Here is a 21,143-nt window from a genome sequence, read left to right on the forward strand (position 1 = left end):
GTCAGCTCTAACGTCTCCGCATCCCGTCCTCGTCGCCAGTGTTAAGTCCTGAGCATGGGCGCAAGGAACGGAGACGAGGCATTGAACAGTAACTTCAACTCTTTATTAGTGACCTCAGAACAGAGCAAAATATTTGGGCAGCAGCAGCTCTTTTATAGAGCTGGCTGCTGTCACAACAACCAATTATTTGAGTTTACCGCTCTCAAAAGCGTCCAATCAGATACGACCCGCTGTCAGCCAATCAGATCAGCCAGAAACGACCAATCACGACTCGCTATTCGCGGGCCAATCAGAAGTGCAGGATTACGAGCCTGCTGTTGAAGTAAAACTATTAGGGTTGTTAATGAACGTGTTAGCTTAGTTCGTAACACCTCCTACTATCCATCTTTTCTTTAAAATCTCCACAATGGAGCACACACAACTCAAGGAGGCAAACTGTTCTACTGCTTTATTTGATTCCACTGTAAGGAAATCCCTCCTTATTTCCAGGGTTTGCTTTCCGATGAACTTCCACCCGCTTCCACAGCCCACTGTTCTTGTTTTATTTAGTGTCTTGATGAAGTTGTAAGTCACCCAGAGTCCCAGAGTGATATGGGAGGATATAAAATTGATAAGTAAAAAATATGTATATTGCAAAATTGTAATTGGCATAATTGGCAATATGGTGCCATATGGTCATTTTTATCAAGTTCTTGATTAATTTTAATGTTTTCATTCTAAATGTTGGATCTTTTGATATTTTTCCTCTACCTATGGTTTCATGTTTTTATTAATTGATGCAAAATATATATTACTATATTGGAAGTCGTAGGCAGCTCCCATCCGCATTTAATAAAAGCCAAAGTTAAAAAAAAAAAAAAAAGCCTGTTCCTGATTGCTTCAAAGTTCTTCATTTCAGTAGTCTGACTATTGGGTAGGAGAGGATTGCCTTTGGTTCATGGCTAGGATGGGAAATTTCTGCCAGATGCAAGAGCTCAACCTGAGGCTAGGCCCCTCTGGAAAGACCCCATGCTGAGAAAGGCCAGGAGAACCCCAAGAATTCTAAAAGAGCCTTTGGCCTTCAGGAAAGTAGTTGGTGAGGGAAACTAATGAATTCCCTTTGCTACATTGATTTCTAATGAGATTTGTTGAGTGTTACGGTGCAATTCATGAGCAACTAATTCAGAAATTCACATCATGATTCAGGACAGAAAATAATGTCCAGAATAAATGCTGACCAGAAGATTTTTTACTTTTATTAATTGTTTTATTCAGTTTTATTTACAATTTAAGCAAGATAATATCTTGGATTTTCCAGCAGGATTGCAACTAAAGGGTGATACTGAGTGCTCACTTCTTAATATTTTGCTAAAAGATCCTGCTGGCCTCTGTTGAAGTCCTGGCAGTGCTACAGGAGGTCAGGAGGTCAGGTGTGATGCCACTGCTTGTGTGCCTGCATTTTGAACCAGCTGTAGCTTCTTGGTGATTTCAAAGGCAGCCTCTTGTAGAATCCATTGCAATAGAACAGAACAGAATAACAGTTGGAAGAGACCTTGGATGTCTTCTAGTCCAACCCCCTGCTCAAACAGAAGACAATAGTTGACGATTGTTGATGATTTTCAACAATGGTTGTTCAGTTCCTTTTTAAAGGCCTCCAGTGTTGGAGCACCCACAACTTCTGAAGGCAAGTTGTTCCACTGATTGATTGTTCTTACTATCAGGAAGTTTCTTCTTAGTTCTGGGTTGCTTCTCTCTGTACTGTTTCCATCTATTGCTTCTTGTCTTGTCTTCTGGTGCTTTGAAAAATAGGTTGACCCCCTCTACTTTATCGCAGCCCCTCAACTATTAGAACACTGCTAACATGTCACCCCTAGTTCTTTTCACTAGACAAGACATACTCAATTCCTACAAACATTCTTCATATGTTTTAGCCTTCAGGGCAGTGGTGGGATTCAAATAATTTCACTACTGGTTCTGTGGGCGTGGCTTGGTGGGCGTGGCAGGGGAAGGATACTGTAAAATCTCCAGAGGTGGGATTTGCTGGTTCTCTGAACTACTCAAAATTTCCACTACTGGTTCTCCAGAACTGGTCAGTACCTGCTGAATACCACCTCTGCTTCAGGGGCTCCCCAATCATCTTTGTTGCTTTTTTTTTGCACTCTCTCCAGAGTCTCAATATCTTTTTTTATATTATGATGATCAAAATGGATGCAGTATTCCAAGTGTAGTCTTACCAAGGCATAGTAGTATATAGCAGTAGTATCACTTCACATGATCTTGATTCTATCCCTCTGTTAATACAGCCTAGATTTGTGTTGGGTTTTTTTGGCAGCTGCAGCACATTGCTGACTCATATTTAAGTAATTGTCTCGCAGTTACTGCTGTTGAGCCAGGTTTTACCTAGTCTGTACCTGGACATTTGGTTGTTCTTGCCTAAGTGTAAAACCTTACTTTTTTCTACATTGAATTTAATTTTGTTAGATAGGGCACACTGTTCAAGTCTATCAAGATCCATCTGGATTTTGAATCTATCTTCTGGGGTATTGGCTGTTCCTGCTAGTTTGGTGTCATCCACAAATTTGATGAGTTTTCCTTCTATTTCCTCATCTAAATCATTTATGAAGATATTAAACAGTACTGGGCATTCTGGTACCCTACTGCTTCCTTCTTTTCAGGTAGATGTAGTTCCATTAAGGACTGCACATTGGAGTGCGACCAGTCAACCAGTCTGTCAACCACTTATAAATCCATCTGGTGGTGATGCTGTCTATCTCACATTGTTCTTCTTTACTAAGAAGTAGATTGTTAGACAACTTACTGAAGAGTAGGTATACTATGTCCACAGCATTTCTCTGGTTTACTCGTTTAGTCACTTTGTCAAAGAATGAAATAAGATTTGTTTGACATGATCTGATTTTCACAAACCCATGTTGGCTTTTGGTTATAACTTTTTGTTTCTAGGTGCTTGCAAATCTGTTGCTTACCTTTTCCAGGATCTTCCCAGGTATTGATGTCAGGCTGATTGGTCTGTAGTTTCCTGGATCAGTTTTTTCCCCATTTTTGAAAATGCGGATCACATCAGCTCTTTTCCAGTCCTGAGGTAGCCCCTCGGTTATTCAGGATCTTTGAAAGATATGGTACAATGATTGTGAGATAATATCTGCCTGCCCCTTTAGAACTCTGGGATATAATCCATCAGGTTCCAGTGATTTATATTCATCAAGGTCAGACAGGTGTTCTCTTACCATTTAATTGCTTATTTTAATTTTTATTTCTAGTTTGTCTTTTAGAGTTATGTTTTTTGTAGGTTGGGCTATATTTTCTTTTTCATGAAGACTTGATGCAAAGAATAAGTTAAGCAGCTCTGCTTTCTCTCTACCACCCCTTCATCTCCCATTAGTGGATTGATTGTTTCCTTGACTTTTTTTCTTATATGTTGAAATAAACTTTTAAATTGTTTTTTATATTTGTTGCAAGTTTTACTTTATTCTGAGCCTTAGCTTTCCTGACTTCATCTTTGCAAGTTTAGGCTACCTATTGGTATTTCACCTTAATTATGTCATATGTCCCTCTTTCCATTTTTTGTACTTATCTTTTTTTGTCTTTCAGTTTGTCAGATAATTCTTTGTGTAACCATGTTGGTTTTTTCTTAATTTTCTTTTTCAGTGGTATTGTGGTGGACTGGGCTTTTATGATCATATTCTTTAGAGTTTCTCAAACTTCTTGGGTTATTTTCACCTTTAAGATGTTCATCCATGGTGTCCTTCCAAATCTCTAAGTTGTTGAAACCAGATAACAGATAATCAGAGTTGGAAGGGACCTTGTAGGTCATCTAGTCCAACCCCCACCCTAACCAGGAGACGCTACACCATTTCTGACAGATGGGAGTCCAATCGCTTCTTGAAAGTCTCAAGTGATGGCGCTCCCACAACTTCTGAGGGCAAGCTGTTCCATTGGTTGATTGTTCTCACTGTCAGAAAGTTTTTCCTTATTTCCAGGTTAAATCTCTCCTTGTTCAGTTTCCATCCCTTATTCCTTGTCTGGCCTTTGGGTGCTTTAGAAAATTGCTTGACCCTTTCATCTCTGTGGCAGCCCCTCAGATATTAGAACACTGCTATCATGTCTCCCCTAGTCCTTCTCTTCACTAGACTAGCCGTGCCCAGTTCCTGTAACGGTTCTTCATATGTTTTAGTTTCCAGGCCCCTAATCTTCCTGGTTGCTCTTCTCTGTACTTTTTCTAGAGTCTTTTTTATAGTGTGGTGACCAACACTGGATGCAGTACTCTAGCTGTGGTTTTATAGAGTGGTATTAGTACCTCACTTGATCTTGATTGTATCCCTGTTAATGCAATTTAGGATTGCATTAGCTTTTTTGACTGCTGCTGCACACTGCTGGCTCATATGTAGCTAGTTATCCACTAAGACTCCAAGATCCATGTCACAATTACTGCTATTAAGCCTGGTTTCACCCAGTTTATATGTGTACTTTTGGTTTTTCTTGCCTGTGTAAGACTTTACTTTTCTCTACATTGAATTTCATTTTGTTAGATATGGCCCAGTGTTCTAGTCTGTCAAGATCTTGAGCCTATCATCTTGGATGTTAGCTACTCCTGCAAGCTTAGTATCATCTGCAAATTTTATAAGTTCCCTTTCTATTCCCTCATCTATGTCATTAAGAGTACTGGGCCTAATCAGCTCTTTTAAAGTCCAGGACTTTGGTATGATTATGTTCTGTTGCTTATGTCTGCATTACATTGAATTCTAAAATGACATGATCACTCTCGCCCAAGGTTCCTACAACTTTAACCCCCTCTACTATTTTTTATCTGTAAGAGTTAGGTCCAGTATTAGAGTCCCTCTAGTTCCCTCTACCTTTTGGATAACAGAATTGTCCACTAGGTTGGTCAGGAATCTGTTCAATCTCCCACTTGATGCAGAATTTGTCTCCCACTTGATGTCAGGATAGTAAAAGTCCCCCATTACTACTGTGGTGTGTTTTCTACATATATTTATTAATGAGTTCACCCAGGGTGGCTTCCTCTTTTTCTGGAGAATCCTGTGAATCCTCTTCAGTCATCAGGGTAAAAGAGACTCAGAATTACTCAAAAGAAGGCCTCTTGAATGGGGATGCCTGACCAGAATAATGCTTCTGTTGCTCCAGAGTTCAGAAGCATGACTTTCTCCCCTACTACCAATTTCTGGACATCTGAGATGATGATACTTACTCTGAAAAGCCTTCGTGCTGCCATAACCAAGCTAGGTGTTAGTATCTTGCTGCATGAAACAAGAATGGGCAGCGGTGCAGTGGCTGGTGGATTTTCAGGCAAACTCACAAGCTCGTTCCATTGGAAACCAGGGAAACAATGGCCATATTTTGAACCTAGGAGAACAGCTCACTTTGGACCAAGAATGGTTGGGCAGCCTGGTGGCTGACTCTCTTGGTGACCTCTGGCCTTTGCCTTTCATTTGGGAAGCTGTCTGCTCACAATCATTGTGACACAAAGCACAGAGGGAATCATAGAATCCTCAGGTGGAAAGGACTTTTAGTCCAACTCCAAAGGCAGGGCTCCTCATACCATCTCAGACACATGATTGTCCAATGTTTTCTTGAAAATCTCCACAATGGAGCGCATACAACTCAGGGAGGCAAACTGTTTCACTGCTTTACAGTTCTAACTGTAAGGAAATTCCTCTTTATTTCCAGGGTTGGATCTCTCTCTCTTTCTCTCTCTCTCTTTGTTTTTTGCTCTTGTTCATTTATTTATTAATACTATAAGATATAAAAGTAGGAAAGAAAATATTAGGAAAATGGGAGGGGGAAATAAAAGAAAAGGTGTTGACTTCCGACTCCATTTGGTGCAATAGAATAAGATCATTTGAAATCTCAACACAGAATAGAGGCAATTGCAGACCAGACTCCTCTGGCTGGTACCCTCCAGATGTACTGAACAAGTATTTCCTTCATCTGCACTAGCACGTTCATGTCTACCTAGAAAGTTCTAGGCTAGAGAAGGTTCAGGATACAGAAAACTGGAAGATCATGAATTTCACCACAGGATGCTTCCAACTGTCTCTCGTATTCTGTATAATAATGATTCTTTTACTGATTTGATTATTTTATGATTTGAAACCTTTTGCCTTACGCGGGCTTGTTTTAGTGCTACAGTAATTGGAGCTGCAGGAATAAAAGCTGACAACCAATGTCTTGTTCTCTCAACCTCCATATTGCATACATTTCTTTCTGGTTTGACAGCCCACAGAGCCAAATAACAGAATGACAGAGTTGGAAGGGACCTTGGTGGTCTTCTAGTCCAGTGGCCCCCAACCTTTTTTGTACCACAGCCCGGTACCGGCATCACAAAATGATCCACGGACCGGTACCGGCATCAGCACGCACAACCAAGGCAAGGCGAGCCGAGCGACCGGCCAGCTAGCTGTCCCCCACTTCTTCCCGCCACCTTCAACTCCTTTGTACCTTCTCGCGGTCGATGGGCTTTTGGGGCTCTTTCTTAATCTCCTCCTGAGTAACGCAAGACTCCACTGCCATCGGGATGGCTCTTCATTCAAAGCCGCCCCCCCCCCCTCGACGAAACTAAGGCGCGAGGATTCCTTCAGCACCCAAACACCGCTTTCCATCCAACCGACGACCGACAAGCTCACCCGGAAGCACTTTCTCAAGCGCCGTCGAAACAAGATGGCGGTGCCCAAGCAAAGTAGGCGGCCCGGTACAAAATGATCCACGGACCGGTACCGGTCCGAGGCCCGGTGGTTGGGGACCCCTGTTCTAGTCCAATCCCCTGCTCAAGCAGGAGACCCATTTCAGACAGATGGTTGTCCAATCTCTTCTTAAAAACCTCCAGTAATGGAGTATCCACAAGTTGGAGATGCATTATTCAGAAAGCAGTTCCTATTATTATGGAGGGCTTATGCTCTTTAGTTGGTTAGTTTGGGAAATAAATTATTTTACTGGTTTTTTTCCAGAAAGACTCATTGTAGATGTGTATTTTATTAAAGCTACATACCGACAGTCTGGAAGCAAACAGAAAATAACAGAAATGGGAACAATCCCATTATTTCTCACAAGTATTCAGTGACCTGCAGATCTCTTTTCATTCTTATACTTTTTGCTTTTAAAACAACAGAAATTTTGGGATCAATTGTCATTAGCTGAGGACTACCTGTAATCTTCTCCTCCATGTGACCTAAATCCATTTGGTTAAAGGGGTGGTGGAATTCTGATAATTAAAAATTGCTTCTGCATTTAAAAATACATCAGGTTAAAACAGTTTGGTGCTGGAAATGGGTTACTTTTTTTCTAATCTTGCCATCAGCTGAGAAGCTGGAGGCCATTGGTGGTACAATAAGGAAACAAAGCTGAAGTTAATATTCAGCAGGGTCAAAAGATGTATGCGATTTAATGGTGTTATCTTTTTTTGTTGTTCAGTTTCTGACCCCACTACAGAAGAGTGTAATGGAGTTGAGAAGCCAAAGAAAGACTAAATGGCTGGATGGATTCCAGGTTGGGGATGTTATTGATGGGCTATCTGCTAAAATAAAGCAAGGTCATACACACAATTCAAACTAAATCAGGAAGCCTGTAATTGTGGAGTCTGGCAAAAACAAAGAATTCTTATCCACAGGAAATATGCATGTGTATATCTTGTAACAATCCTGGCTAATTAGAAAGCTGACCTCAGCTAAAAGTTATGCCTGCAGCAAATCAAATGTGTATTAGATAACTCCTAGGGCATTCATTAGCCAAGACTTGGGAATAGGGACAGCTAGAGACCAATAGAAGAAATTGTAGAATTATTACTAAAATATTTATTAGATGATATTTCTTATTTCACTTTGTCTCACCTTTAGTGAAAATGTATAAAACTTACTCAATCCTTTGTTCTTGGCTCTTGACATTTTGACCAGGAGCACTTTTCCTTGGAGTACTCCAATAAAAAGCAATCAGAAAACCTGCATCTTGTGTCTATCATTGGCTTTGGAACCAGGCTCAGACCCGAATTGGGGACAATATGTAAAGCTTTGATTCACTTAAATGTTCATAGCTTTTTTTTAAAATCCTGGGAGAAGTATTAAAGCAAACATGCAGACATCATAAACAACCTTGTTTTATTTGAGCTGCTAAAGCAAGGGTCTTCAAACTTGGCAAGTTTAAGACTTGTGGACTTACAACTCCCAGAATTCCTGAGCTAACATGACTGGAGGAGAAATTCTGGGAGCTGAAGTCCACAAGTCTTTAAGCTGTCAAGTTTGAAGACCCCTGTAAAAGTTTTGGAAAAAATTATAAATGGTAGCTGAAAACTCAAAGATCTTCCTGTAGTGCCACTGTGGCAGCAAAGGACAGGAAAAAACAGGTAATACAGCAATCATACTCAAAATTATACTATCTGAAATGAACCTTTGACACGATTGTGGCTCGGCCATGTGGTTAGTCTGTTCCTTGGATAGTTGTGAGCCAATAAAAAAAATAGATGCCTAATCTGGGAACCAGAACTCCAAAATAAATTGGATCCCTTCTTTGAATGTCCCACCCAGAGAAATCATTGAACTAATTCCCAACGTTAGTCTAGCTGTTTTTTTTATATATATAGAATACTTCAAAATATTTTAATCATTGCACCTGTGGTCAAATATTGCATGAACCTCCCTTTTTACGACCCTTTCTGTAATTACCGATTGCTCTCAGCTCCCTCTTTTGCCTGGTGAAACCGAAAGTTGCAATCCAAGTGAGGAAAGGAAAAAGAAGTCTTGCCCTTTTGTAATAGGCAAAGTTCTTTCCTTTGTAGATTCAAATTTCCTGGCTGGGAGAAATGCAAAGTGATTTGGTCAGCTGCCTTGAAAGTCAGAATCAGTTTAATAGGAAGGCAGATAAGAAGAAATCTCACAGGGTTCCTAGGATTAATCTAATAAATTGAGTAGAAAAACCTCTCTTATACACTTCAGGTTCTTTGATTTGTAGGTGTGAATCTTTGAAGACTTTGATTTGTGTGTGTTGAATTCCTGTTTCTTTGGGATCTCTTCCTGGGATCTTGGTTTTATGGTCCTGATCCTTTGTAGTTGTTTGTTGCTATCATGTTTCCTTCCTGCCATGCCTTTTGGTTTGCTTTTCACAAGTTTTTATAGCTTGTCATCCATTTGATTTCTATGGGAAAAGATCTTAGCTAGTTTACACGGTTTTTTCTCTGTATCTCATGCCTGTAATTTTCTCCTTCCTTTGTTGTGAAAAGTAAGCTGGCTCCAGCTATTTTAATAGCCCTACTTGACAAAGGGTGGGGGCTGTTTCCCTAGAAGAGGGGGGAATCGTAATTTCCAACACAAGAACCCTAAAAATTAGAAGAGGTCTTTAATGCCATCCAGCCCAACCCCGTATTTTGCTCGGTACCAAAATGTTCAGTTCAAGCCTCCCTTCAGATAGCTGGCAAGAGGAAGATTTGCAAAGTGTGCTTCGCCGGGCAACGCCTCCTGGTTTCAACTCGAAGCATCCTCAGCTCCTGCTTAAGAGGGCGCACCCCTCTCTCTTTCCCGCTTACGGGACTTGGAGTCTGTTGGGGCCGGCACGGCCTGGTACCGCCCTGTCAGGAAGCAGCTGTCTGATCGCCTCGCGCCGGCCTGCTCCGCCGGGTGTCCAAAGGCGGCTGTGAGCGTTGCCATGGAGGTCCGGGGCCAGGCTGAGCCGAGGTAAAAAGAGCGGGTCGGAGCAGTGGCGTTCTCGGGGGAACGGCTAGCGTGCATTATCGGGATACGCGTCAGGCAGAAGTTAACTTTTTGACTTCAAGAGGGCAGCCGCCTTGAAATGTGTCGTAAAACAGGAGAAGCGCAACCGTGGCTTCCCGGGCATTGCTCACTTGAACCACTCGCGCTGTTACTTAGGGCAGCTATGCTCTTCGGCTTGACGCCCCTGATGCATAGCAGGTGATGCCAGAGCGGCCAAAAGGATATGAGGACCAGTAGTGTGGGACAAAACAAAAACAAAAAAGGAGGGTTGGAGTTGCTTTGCTTTGTAGCCTGACTTTTTTTTCCCCCGGGAGCTTTCCCACCCCCCTCCCATAACAATTCTGTGAGGCAGGCTGAACTGAGAGGGTCAGTACAATGTACAGGATTTATCCAATGGCAAATGTCACTTGAAAAGAGGCAGACAGATAGATTTCTCCACTTTCCATTGTTGTTGTTTTTTTAAATAGTGGGACCCCCGCAAAAGGATGGGAATTCAAGGCAGCCATCAGCCTTCCATCTACTCCTTTTAATGATAGAATACACCAATCTCCTGGCTTCTAGCCTGGCCCTAGTTTTGAAAATTTTTGAGGCCTCCATTTGGATTTGATCTTTGGCATAGACCAGGGGACTGGGATGTTTGTCTATAATACAAAATTATAGGACAAAGATGATAGTGGATATTACATTGAAGACAAACAAGTGTGCAAATCTCAATGTCTGACTAATGCTATTATTTCTTCTTGTATTATTTTCAGAGGAGATGGAGGAGAGGATTTTTCCACTTCTGTTTCTGTTAGGAACTCTTCCGATTCCTTTTAAGACAGGGCTGACCAGTCTTTTGGTGACCAGAGGTTAAATGTTGTAAGTTGTAACTTTGGAGAAAGTAGAAAGCTGTAGTAGTGGGAAGACTGGTTATTCAGAGTCATTGTAGTCACAACTTATATTCTCTGAAACATGCCCCCTGTTGTATTATGTAATATTATGAATGTTCAAAGTTCAACTTCTATTTGGCCTAAACTTGTTGGCAAGAGAAGGAATTTAACATTACACCATACCCTCTTGTCTATGCATTTTAAAACTTCCTGCCCAAAGAACTCTGGGGAATTCAAAATATGCACATTTGAGAGCCATTTTCCTTGTTCCTAATAAAGATAACAGCCAACAATAGATTTTAAAAATAATAATTTTTCTATTTATTTATGGCTTTAGCAGAATGAATAACACCAATTTATATAAATAAGGCAAATGGAAAAATATTTTCTGTATTTGGCATTAGTGTGTGTGTGTGTATATATATATTTATATATTCTATTTGGTATTTCAGATAATTTTGGGTGACTGGTCTTATTGCATGTACTTGGTTATCCTTTACTGTTCTTAACCGGTGTCTCTTTTCTCTTTTTTGCTATTAGTATTCTACCATCAAAAGAGCTGTTGTTCAAAGAAACATGAAATCAGATCATGAGGACAGAGAGGGTCTTGTACCTGGGACATCAAACATGTCACCAGAGGAAAAAATGACGGACACTGGGAGTAGCAGTCATGATATCATCAAAGTTGTATCTCCATGTCCTAAGGTTTGGGGAAATGTTGATATAAAACCTAGCCAAGAAGCCTCCAGGAAAAAACTATGTGGCTATTTATGTAAATGTTCTTCCAAAGCACCAATCAAGACCTGGAAGTCACGCTGGTTTTGCTATGATGAAAATAAATGCTACTTGCTATATTACAGGACAGCACAAGATATTAATCCTTTGGGAAGTATAGAGATTTCCATTGCGAGTTTTGATCTGAAAGTGGGAGCAGATGAGGGTATTTTTGAAATTAGGACTCCCATCAAAGACTTTATTCTTAAGGTATGTAATTGCAGGAAGCGGGGTGGGGGGGAGTGGATGTGTCCTGAATTGGGAACAAAACCCCAATTATATTAATTATTTCAGCATCTTGAGAGATATTTTCGATAAAGTTGCTAAACAAAGGATTCAGAACTGTCTAAGTTTAAATTTGCTACACAAAACATGAAGTAAGAAACTGTGTTCTTGCCTATGATAGATAAACAAATTCGCACTCAGTGTAGAAATATTTAAACAAACTTGGTGTTGAAATATGGCTTGAAAAGTTCTGGCTACCTGCTACGCTTGCAAATGTTTTCTTAAAAAAAAAATTCATGTGATTTTTTAAATTGACAATGTGACATTGTTGGGCAAGCTATTAGCTTATCTCTAACATTCTCAATAGACAGCATTGTTATGAAACATGACATTGTATGCAAATAAATGTAACTTTTTCCTCAGTGGATAAATATATTCTGTCCAGGACAATCAGATTTTTAAATATCACAGTAGCATATAGGTTGTCCATGATTTATGACCACAATTGAGCCCAAAATTTCTGCTGTTAAGTGAGACATTTGTTAAGTGAGTTTTGCCTCATTTTTTGACCTTTCTTACCACAATTGTTAAGTGAATCACTGCAGTTGATAATTTAGTAACCCAGCTGTTAAATGAACCTGGCTTCCCCATTGACTTTGCTCATCAGAAGGCGACAAAAAGTGATCACATGGCCTTGGGATACAGCAGCAATCATAAACATGAACCAGTTGCCAAGCATCTGAATTTTGATCACATGAACATGGGAATGCTATAAAGGTTGTAATTGTGAAAAATGGTCATAAAATCACATTTTTCAGTGCCTTTGTAACTTTGAATGATCACTAAATGAATTGTAGTAAGTCAAGGACTATCTGTAATTGCTTAGCATATTATGGATGAATAAGATTCAAATAAAAAATCACTTGCAAAATTATTTTAACTTTTAGTTAAGAGTGTTTTCATTCTGATAGATTAGTAAGAATTTGTTTTTTATTAATGTCTTTATTCCTTTTTATAAGTTTTTTTAGAATCACAGTGTATGTATGTATGCATGTATGTACATGTGTGTATGTATATGTATGTGTATATATGTATATATATATATGTATATATATATGTGTGTGTGTATATATATGTATATATATGTGTGTGTATGTATATATATCTATATCTATAGATATATATATATAGATATATAGATATATAGATATATATAGGGGTGGGATTCTACCAGTTCGTACCTATTCTCTAGAACCGGTTGCTAATATTCTAAGCAGTTCGGAGAACTGGTTGTTAGAAGAAATTACTGGCCTAATCCTGTAAGGAAGGCAGGAAGGAAACATTCTGGTGTTGCTTACAGAAACTGCCTCTCGGTTAGCCCTTATTATATTCTTGGCAGGACTAGACTTCCTGTCTCAGTATTTTTTCCATTCTTTGCTGGTACTTTGCTTGTGTGGAGTGACCATTCAAAGTTACAATGGCACTGAAAAAAGTGACTTATGACCATTTTTCACACTTACAACTGTTGCAGCATCCCCACAGTCATGAGAGGCCAGGCGAGGAGATGCGTGCCTCGATGTGAGTGATATTGAGTTGGCCACGCCCAGCCAATAACATGACCGCTAAGTCACGCCCACCACCTAAGCCACGCACACAGAACCGGTTGTTAAAAAATTTGAATCCCACCCCTGTATATATATATGTGTGTGTGCATGTGTGTATATATCTATATCTATACCTATATCTATATCTATCTGTCTATCTATCTATCTACATACATACATACACACACAAGTTTTTTTTTAATGTAACCTTATGTGTTTTATATTTTTTAGCTTTTACAATTATTTAGTGTTCGTATTTTATTTTTCTTATGCTGGTGTATGAGTGTAATAAAGATTTTGATTTTGATTAGTGCTAAACAAGAACATTAGGAGTGGCATTCCCAATGCATCTGAACAGCAACAATTTTAGAAAGGACTACTTTTGTTCTAAAGACTATTTCTTTTCTCTTTTGTTTTGATTTTAAATTGAATTACAGGCTGTCAACAAACAAGCCATGATGTATTGGCTACAACAACTGCAGCTTAAACGCTGGGAATTTTGTAATAAACAGGCGAAGGGTTTTGTTGAAGCTATGCCATCTTTTCCTTCCATAAATGAGGCCCAGAGGAGCAACAGTAAGTAATAAAAGTACAAAAGCTTGAACTTGAATTGCAGCAGGAGTAGTACTTTTGTTAGAGGTTATGTAAGTCAGGGTAGGTAGCTCTTCATCTCTTGACTGTCTGTGATAGTACACTGTTTTTGATTCCCCCATCAGGCCACCAGATTGTGCTGCTGAACATCAGTATGACTTTGGACTGTTTTAGAAGAGAGAGAGGGAAGAGTGTTTTGCCTCCAAAGCATCTTGCTCCTAAATTCACCCTGAAAAAGATGGCTCCATCCCTTTTGGTGATATCATAGCCTCCCTCCCTCCCTCCCAGTATTCCAATATGTTTCATACTGTAATCAGTTCAGCATAGCAATATTATTAAACAAAGAATTAATATAACATTGTAGAATGTGTGCTGCAGCCTTTTAAATGCATGGAAGGCTAAGCAGTGGCTCCCGATTCATTAAAACTATGCTTGTCCTGGTGGAGATCAAGATGACCATTGGCTGTAGCTTGATTCCACATACTAAGGTCTCCATCATACAAGAATTCTAAATGCATGTATTTGCTGGAAAAAAATATTATTGTTGCCCTGCATTTTTCTCTGCTTCTTCCTCTTCTGAATATTGGTTCCTCATTCATCATCCTGAACATTGTCCTTCAATCTTCATCCATATATCAAGCAAAAGGCATTCTAAACATAATTCAATTTGTCCCCAGTTTATTACTAGTAAACAGCTGGGTATATGTACACACATGCTTAGGCCCAATCCATATACTCCCAATTTTCCAAACTGGGGGAAGAAGATATATAAAATCACGCATTGAGTTCATGTGATTTAAAGTTAGCTGAACCATTTGATTGATGATGTTTATAATTTGGATTTTGGATTCTGATTTATATATTGCATATGTGTTGTAATAAACTTTGAATGAATGAAGTTTTGATCACTGGTTTACAGCTTTCTGTTCTTTTCTATTTTATGCTCTTTAGTTCTGGTGCTGTATTTTGTTAAATTTTGAATTATTACAGTTGTTAGCTTTTAGGCCCCTTTTTGTAGAAAGCGAGGTTGTCCGTGTAATCAACAGAATGGAAGAGAATTTCTGTATTTCAGCTATTGGAGGCAAAGTAAAAGAAGAATGGGTGTGCCCCTGTTTTGTCATTAGGCAAAAGCTGAGCATAAGTTGCCCAACTGCAGCTAGCCAATTTGTCAATAGCGGAAAGAAAAGTGCAAGTTAATTTTAGATAACTATTTCCTTTGGACTTAGGAAGTTAAGACACTCTGAGAACTAGCCAACTTTGAGTTCACCTTCTTAAAATCCTGGGTTTTACCCAATCTGTTCCCTAGTAGAATAAAGATTGGCAGCAGGGTTTCCCCTTCCCACAAAGCCTCTTTAGATACAGTCTGTATAAAGTTGAAGGGAAGTAATTACAAGTCAAAGGACAATGTTTGCTCAAGAGGCAGCTGAGAATACTGTGGTGCCTTGCAGGATGTGGCTGGGCCGTGTGATCTGTAGATTTAGCAGGCCTGACCGGCAGGCTGTTAAGCTTTATCTCTTTCTTTGCAGCTGAGGCAGAACAGGATTTTTTACCCCCTGTGAAAACACCCACTGACGTAGTTGGCATAAGGGCAGCTTCTCTACCAGCACCACCGACTTCTATTGCTCTTCAGAACATCTCTCTCAAGCATCCTTGGATTGAAATTCAGTAACTATGTCATCTGTTTGCATTCCAGAAAAATAACTCTGCTAAATATATTGCGTTGAAGTAGCCACCTTACTGAACTTGGTGCCCTGTGGAAATTGTGAATAGAATTCCCAGCCCTTTGTCATGTATTCCATAGCGGAGAAATAATCTGTGAGCTGTCACTCAATTTTCCTCCCTGTGCAATCTTGACTGGCTCCATCCACTATTATTCACCTCTCAACTGACTACAGCAATCACTAGCTGAGTGGGGAGAGGGTAGACATACTGTGGTGCCTCTCTTAGCATGGCCTAGATAGAGATTGTGTGGTATTCACAGCTTTTGACTTCTGGCGACCCTGGGCAAGTCCTGCAGGTTTCTTGGCAATATTTTGGAAGTGATTTGCCCTTGCCAGCTTCCTAGGGCTGAGAGAGAAGGGACTAGCCCCAGGTCACCCAGCTGTCTTCATGCTTAAGGCAGGACTGGAACCCAGGCTCTTAAGTTCAAGCCTGATGTCTTAACCACTACTACACCAATAAATTTTTAAACATTTTATTTATTTAAAAACTGAATACTTAACTTTATCTTGTTTTTTTTAAAGAAAATTAGCTTAGAAATTCCTTTAAATTGAATGCTTAAATAAAATGGTTGCTTTTGCATAATGATGCCAGTGCAGTTTTAGAAATGCTGATTTCCTTAGTTTTGTTCAGTTTCCACCCAGATTATTGTTAAATGCATGATCTAGCTCTAATGAGATCCATTAATCCTAAAACACTTTAAGAGGGTTTTTTCTCTAATGTGAGGAAAATGAAACAAGATATGATTCAGCGGTCATCTAGTAGTGAACAATTTATGCATAGGATGCCATTTCTGAAGGTGGTCCTTGATTTATAACTCCGTCACTTATAACCGTTCAAAATTACAACAGATCTATCTGTGGGGTATTTATAACCCGGGTTTGAACTTCCGTTGGTCCCTATCCTGCAGTCACATGACTGCACTTTTGTGTCTGTCACTAGTTACAGTTGTGATAGGCAAGGCTCCATTACAGTCATAACTCAAGGACTACCTGTAAACTCATGTAATGTAACCTACATTTGGGTAAAAGGACTACTAAATCAAATATCTGTCAGCTGCCAAGAGATTTGACATTTATTTATGTAGTATAAGGCATATTATACATGGAGTAGCAATAAAAATTAACATCTAATTTGCCACTAAATTACATTGTCAGTAGATGTACTGTAATATGGTAAAATGATTACACAAAGCTCTTTTTTTTTTTTTGCCTTCAAGTCCGTTTTTGACTCCTAACAACTGCCTGAACAAGTTTGTGCAGTTTTCGTGGCAAGATTTTAGAAGTGGTTTCCTCTTATCTGCTTCATAGAGCTGAGAAGGTGGGACTGGCCGAAGGTCACCTCGTTGGCTTCGCGCCTAAGGCAGGACTAGATGTCACAGTCTCCCAGTTTCTAGCTTGGTGCCTTAACGACTACACCAAACTGATAGTCTTACACAAAAATTAGCCATGTAGATATGTACTCTCTAATATTTGATTCATTTGGACTTTGTTTATACCATAATTCAACAGCAGAGTGAGATGCTGGTTGCAAGGTACGTGTATAGGTTAATGAGCACTTTTATTTATCAATAAACGAGAACAGAAAGTGTTTTCCAATACTTTCGATTGTAAAGATGTGCTGCATTTGTCCATGATCACTTTTGGTGTCAATTTCAGAAATGAAAAATATTGCTGAAAAAGATTTAAAGTAGCTATTCTGAATCTGCTTCTGTTTTACCAGCCAAGGAATGAAGGATAAGTTATAAGAAATTTTAAAAAAACCAGGCACACTTGCTTAATTCTTCAGCTCTTTATAGAGTTGTACGCCTAAACAACTAAACCTAACATAACTATTGTTTCTCTGCTCACGTATTAAAAGCCAATGAAATTGAAACACTTTGGACCTAGAAAATTCTGTAATACTTTGATTTTAGTAAAGCAAACCGCAGTTGCTACAAACTGGCATTTGCAACTAATTTTTCCTAGCATTTTCCTGCAATTGTAGGGCTGCTTTTTTCAGATCAAATAAGTATTGATACATTGGTTACAACAAGAATTGATTGACCAGTTTGTCATCAGAGCCTGATGTAATGGCCTGAGAGAGAGCGATTGGCCCAGAGTCACCCAGCCAGCTTTCATGCCTAAAACAGGACTAGAACTCACATTCTACCTAATTTGTAATCTGATGTTTTTACTACTAGGCCATTTTGTGACCATTTTGATAGTTGAATATTTTAACTCTTCAGACCAGGTGGTAGTTTATAATGATTCAGTGTTACACTAGGCAAACATTTTTAGGCATTAGATTAGAATACCACATATTGGCTGCAAAAATCTGTCGATTCCAAATCGATTGCAAATTTTCTGGCCAACTATGATGGCTTATATCTTTGTTGCCATCTGGGGCTTGGTTGGTTTTTGTAGCCCTACTACACAGAGAAACCCGGTGTAACAGAGAGAAGTGCGGTTTTTGTTTTTTGAATGCTGCTTTTCGGTCTGCAGAGAATTTGGGGGGGTTAGTTTGAAGGTACAGTTCTGTCACATGAGTTTCTACACGCCCTCTGAAATACTGCAGCCAGGCATGCTTTACCACTATAGTGAGATCTAGAATTAAGATGTAAGCATTAGCTTTTCTGTGCAATTTTCTTCTTTCAGAAACACGGTGCATAATCTGTGTGGCAGCCGTCAGAACCGAAGAGACAGTGGTAGCTTTGAGGATAATTTTGAAATTATTGCTGATGAAGAGCACCTAAAAGGAGAAACCGAGGAAACAGGTACTTACTTTGCATTTATGATAATATATAAAAGATATTTCCTGTTACGTTTTGTGATCGTGTTATAAAGTAAATCAATGAAGGCAAACTGGGGGAGATGAACAAAAACAAAAATAATTATACAATCTGAATGTTACTTAAAAATAAACCCCTCTAAATTGAATGGGATTTATATCAGGGATAGATCTAATGCAAATTAAGTATTTGACTTTGTAGAAACAACAGAATGTTTATTATGGAGATTCTCAGTCATCCATGGTTGTCCCAAAGGTATTTTTTTCAAGAGGCAACTGGACTTTCTTGTTTTTCTTTGAAGACGTTTCGCTTCTCATCCAGAGCTAAAGAAGCTTGTTGGATGAGAAGCGAAACGTCTTCAAAGAAAAACAAGAAAGTCCAGTTCTTGAAAAAAAATGCCTTTGGAACAGAAGATTTACTTCTCCAGTGCCTATACCACACAGGTATTTGAACTAGCCCTTATTGCAAAAATACCTGGGGTGCACAAGACAATTTTATACCCTCTGCTGCTTTTAGATATCAATCCTGTTACAACATACAATGTTGTCACATTCTGCACAGCAGTACTTAAAATCTTTAGAGAAGATGACTTGTATCACAAACTGATTTTAATGAGCATTTAGACCATGATTATTGCCTATTTTGTAATTGATTCATTGAATTATTTGTATTACACATATATAGTTTATCATGTTTTTATGCCCATTTATTGTTTTTCTTCTCCCCTTTTAGGCTTTTTTTAAATATGTTTGTTGTTTTGTATAATTATATATATTATGTAATTGTATTTTTGCGTTGGTTAGTTTTTGCTTTTAAATTTCTTGTACCCTACCCTTCTTATGCTGGTCTTTGACCGTAAGAAAGGTTTATTTGATTTAGTAATGTACTTCCTGATAAACATGCAGAGGATTGCTCATAAATCTTGTGACTTATCTAGAGGAGATATTAATGTTTTGCTAAACTACCAATTGTTCAGAATATAATTCTGAGATCTTCCAGTGCAAGTAGATTATTCCCTCTCATTTATATTCATTTCAGTCATGGCAGACATGCAGAAAGACACAAAAATGAGACCAAAGCCATCAACACTCCGAAAATACAAAAAAGCAAACAGCAGTTTTCATCGTTTTGTTGAAGGAGCAGAACAGGGAAAAATAGCTTCTCTTCAGCAACAAGTTTTGATTCTTACAGAGGAAGTAAAATCTCAGAAGGTAAGCCTTAAATCAAATATCCAGCCATGTATAAGACAATGTTGGACTAGAAATTCTTTCCTGGTACATTTCTAGTGATAATGCAGGTTGTTGGCAAATGGAAGCAAAATTAAACTGGAAAAGTTTCTGGAAAAATGTCCTTGGAGTGGCATGTTCTAGCCAGCAAATAAACCTGGCACCTTTCATTGATAAATATATTTAATCATCCAGACTGTAAATTGCTTAACTTTTAATATAAAGAAACTGAAGCAGCATATTTCTTTGCAACTGGGTTGTGAAAACAGTGGGCGAGTGCGCATGCACACACTTCCCCACTTGCGCGAACAGCAGGTGAGCACTTTTACGTGCGCTCCATTTGTGAGAGTGTCAAGTACATGTGCAAGACTCATGGAAACGGAGCTGTGTGTGCATGCTTGCTGACCATTCATGCGGAAATGTTGTCTGCCCCCCTGGCTTGGGGGTCTGCAAAGCCAGAAAGGTGGGCAATTCTGTGTTAGGCCACATGCTGGGTGCAATTTAAGGGTGCCTGTTTCCATAAAAAAAAGAATACTAGTAGAAACACTCTGAGGCAATTGAAGAATAGTATAGGTAGTCCTCAACTTACGGCCACAGTTGAACCCAGAATTTTTGTTGTTAAGTGAGTTTTGCTCCATTTTACGACCTTTCTTGCCACAGTTGTTAAGTGAATCAGTGCAGTTGTTAAGTTAATAACATGGTTGTTAAGTGAATCTGACTTCCCTGTTGACTTTGCTTGTCAGAAGGTCAAAACCATCATTAAAACCATCATTAAAAATGAGTCAGTTGCCAAGATTCAAATGATCATGTCACCACAGGTTGTAAGTGTGACACGTCACTTTTTTCAGTCCTGTTTTAACTTCAAAAGATCACTAAATGAATGGCTGTAAGTTGAGGACTACCTGTACTAATAGGTGCTAAGTGCCGTGGTGGCACAGTGGTTAGAATGCAGTACTGCAGGCTACTTCTGTTGACTGCCGTCTGCCTGCAATTTGGCAGATTGAATCTCAAAGTTGACTCAGCCTTCCATCCTTCTGAGATAGCTAAAATGAGGACCCAGGTTGTTGGGGGCAATATGCTGACTCTGTAAACCGCTTAGAGAGGGCTGTAAAGGCACTGTGAAGCGATATGTAGCTCTAAATGCTATTGCTAAATGCTAAACAGATTCAACCTTTGAGAAGTTAGTGTGACTTTCAAACTGCTCCATAAAGAAGCTTTCTCTTTGCTGAAAGGTTTTACTTCAGCAGGAATGTTCTGGATATGCCCCCTGGACAGACCTGGTTAGCTAATCCAGATTTAGATGTATTTTTGTGATATGTAATTTCTGTGAGTCATAGAAGACCACTCCAAGTTAGTCTAAATTACTTGTTTTATATTATGCGGGTTAAACTATCAATTTTATGCCCATGCCTATATTGTATTTTTTGTATTTTGTATGGGTTTATGTTTTATCTCTGTATACGTAAGATTATGCTTTGGGTTATGTGAATCACAGATGTGTCTATGAAGCTTTTAATGATAGTGGAACTTCTTGTAGCATTTTTTCCAACTTTCCAGTCTGGTTAATAGTCCTGTGGTTTTCTGGTGACTTTCATTCAAATATTAACCGGCTCATGTCTTAGTTAGCTTTTTATGGTAGCTAGGTGCTGCAATAT

General features: G+C 39.2%; 1 protein-coding gene across 2 annotated transcripts in view; it reads left to right on the forward strand.

The window, feature by feature from the left end:
* Window positions 1-9,463: 9,463 nt before the first annotated feature.
* TBC1D2 (TBC1 domain family member 2) overlaps window positions 9,464-21,143 on the forward strand; it is a 31,953-nt gene continuing 20,273 nt past the window's right edge. The window contains exons 1-7 of one of the 2 annotated variants that reach the window (XM_087957380.1): window positions 9,464-9,671; window positions 10,463-10,568; window positions 11,120-11,563; window positions 13,620-13,758; window positions 15,300-15,438; window positions 18,129-18,247; window positions 19,301-19,473. In XM_087957380.1, coding sequence (XP_087813506.1) covers window positions 11,156-11,563; window positions 13,620-13,758; window positions 15,300-15,438; window positions 18,129-18,247; window positions 19,301-19,473 — 978 coding nt within the window. In that variant the 5' untranslated portion in view covers window positions 9,464-9,671; window positions 10,463-10,568; window positions 11,120-11,155. The remainder of the gene's footprint in view (window positions 9,672-10,462; window positions 10,569-11,119; window positions 11,564-13,619; window positions 13,759-15,299; window positions 15,439-18,128; window positions 18,248-19,300; window positions 19,474-21,143) is intronic. The other variant, XM_026672912.2, reaches the window with a different exon arrangement.

The sequence above is a fragment of the Notechis scutatus genome, chromosome 2 (genome assembly GCF_049901735.1).
Source record: "Notechis scutatus isolate UNSWTSFEM ecotype Mainland chromosome 2, rNotScu1.2, whole genome shotgun sequence".
NCBI lineage: Eukaryota > Metazoa > Chordata > Lepidosauria > Squamata > Elapidae > Notechis > Notechis scutatus.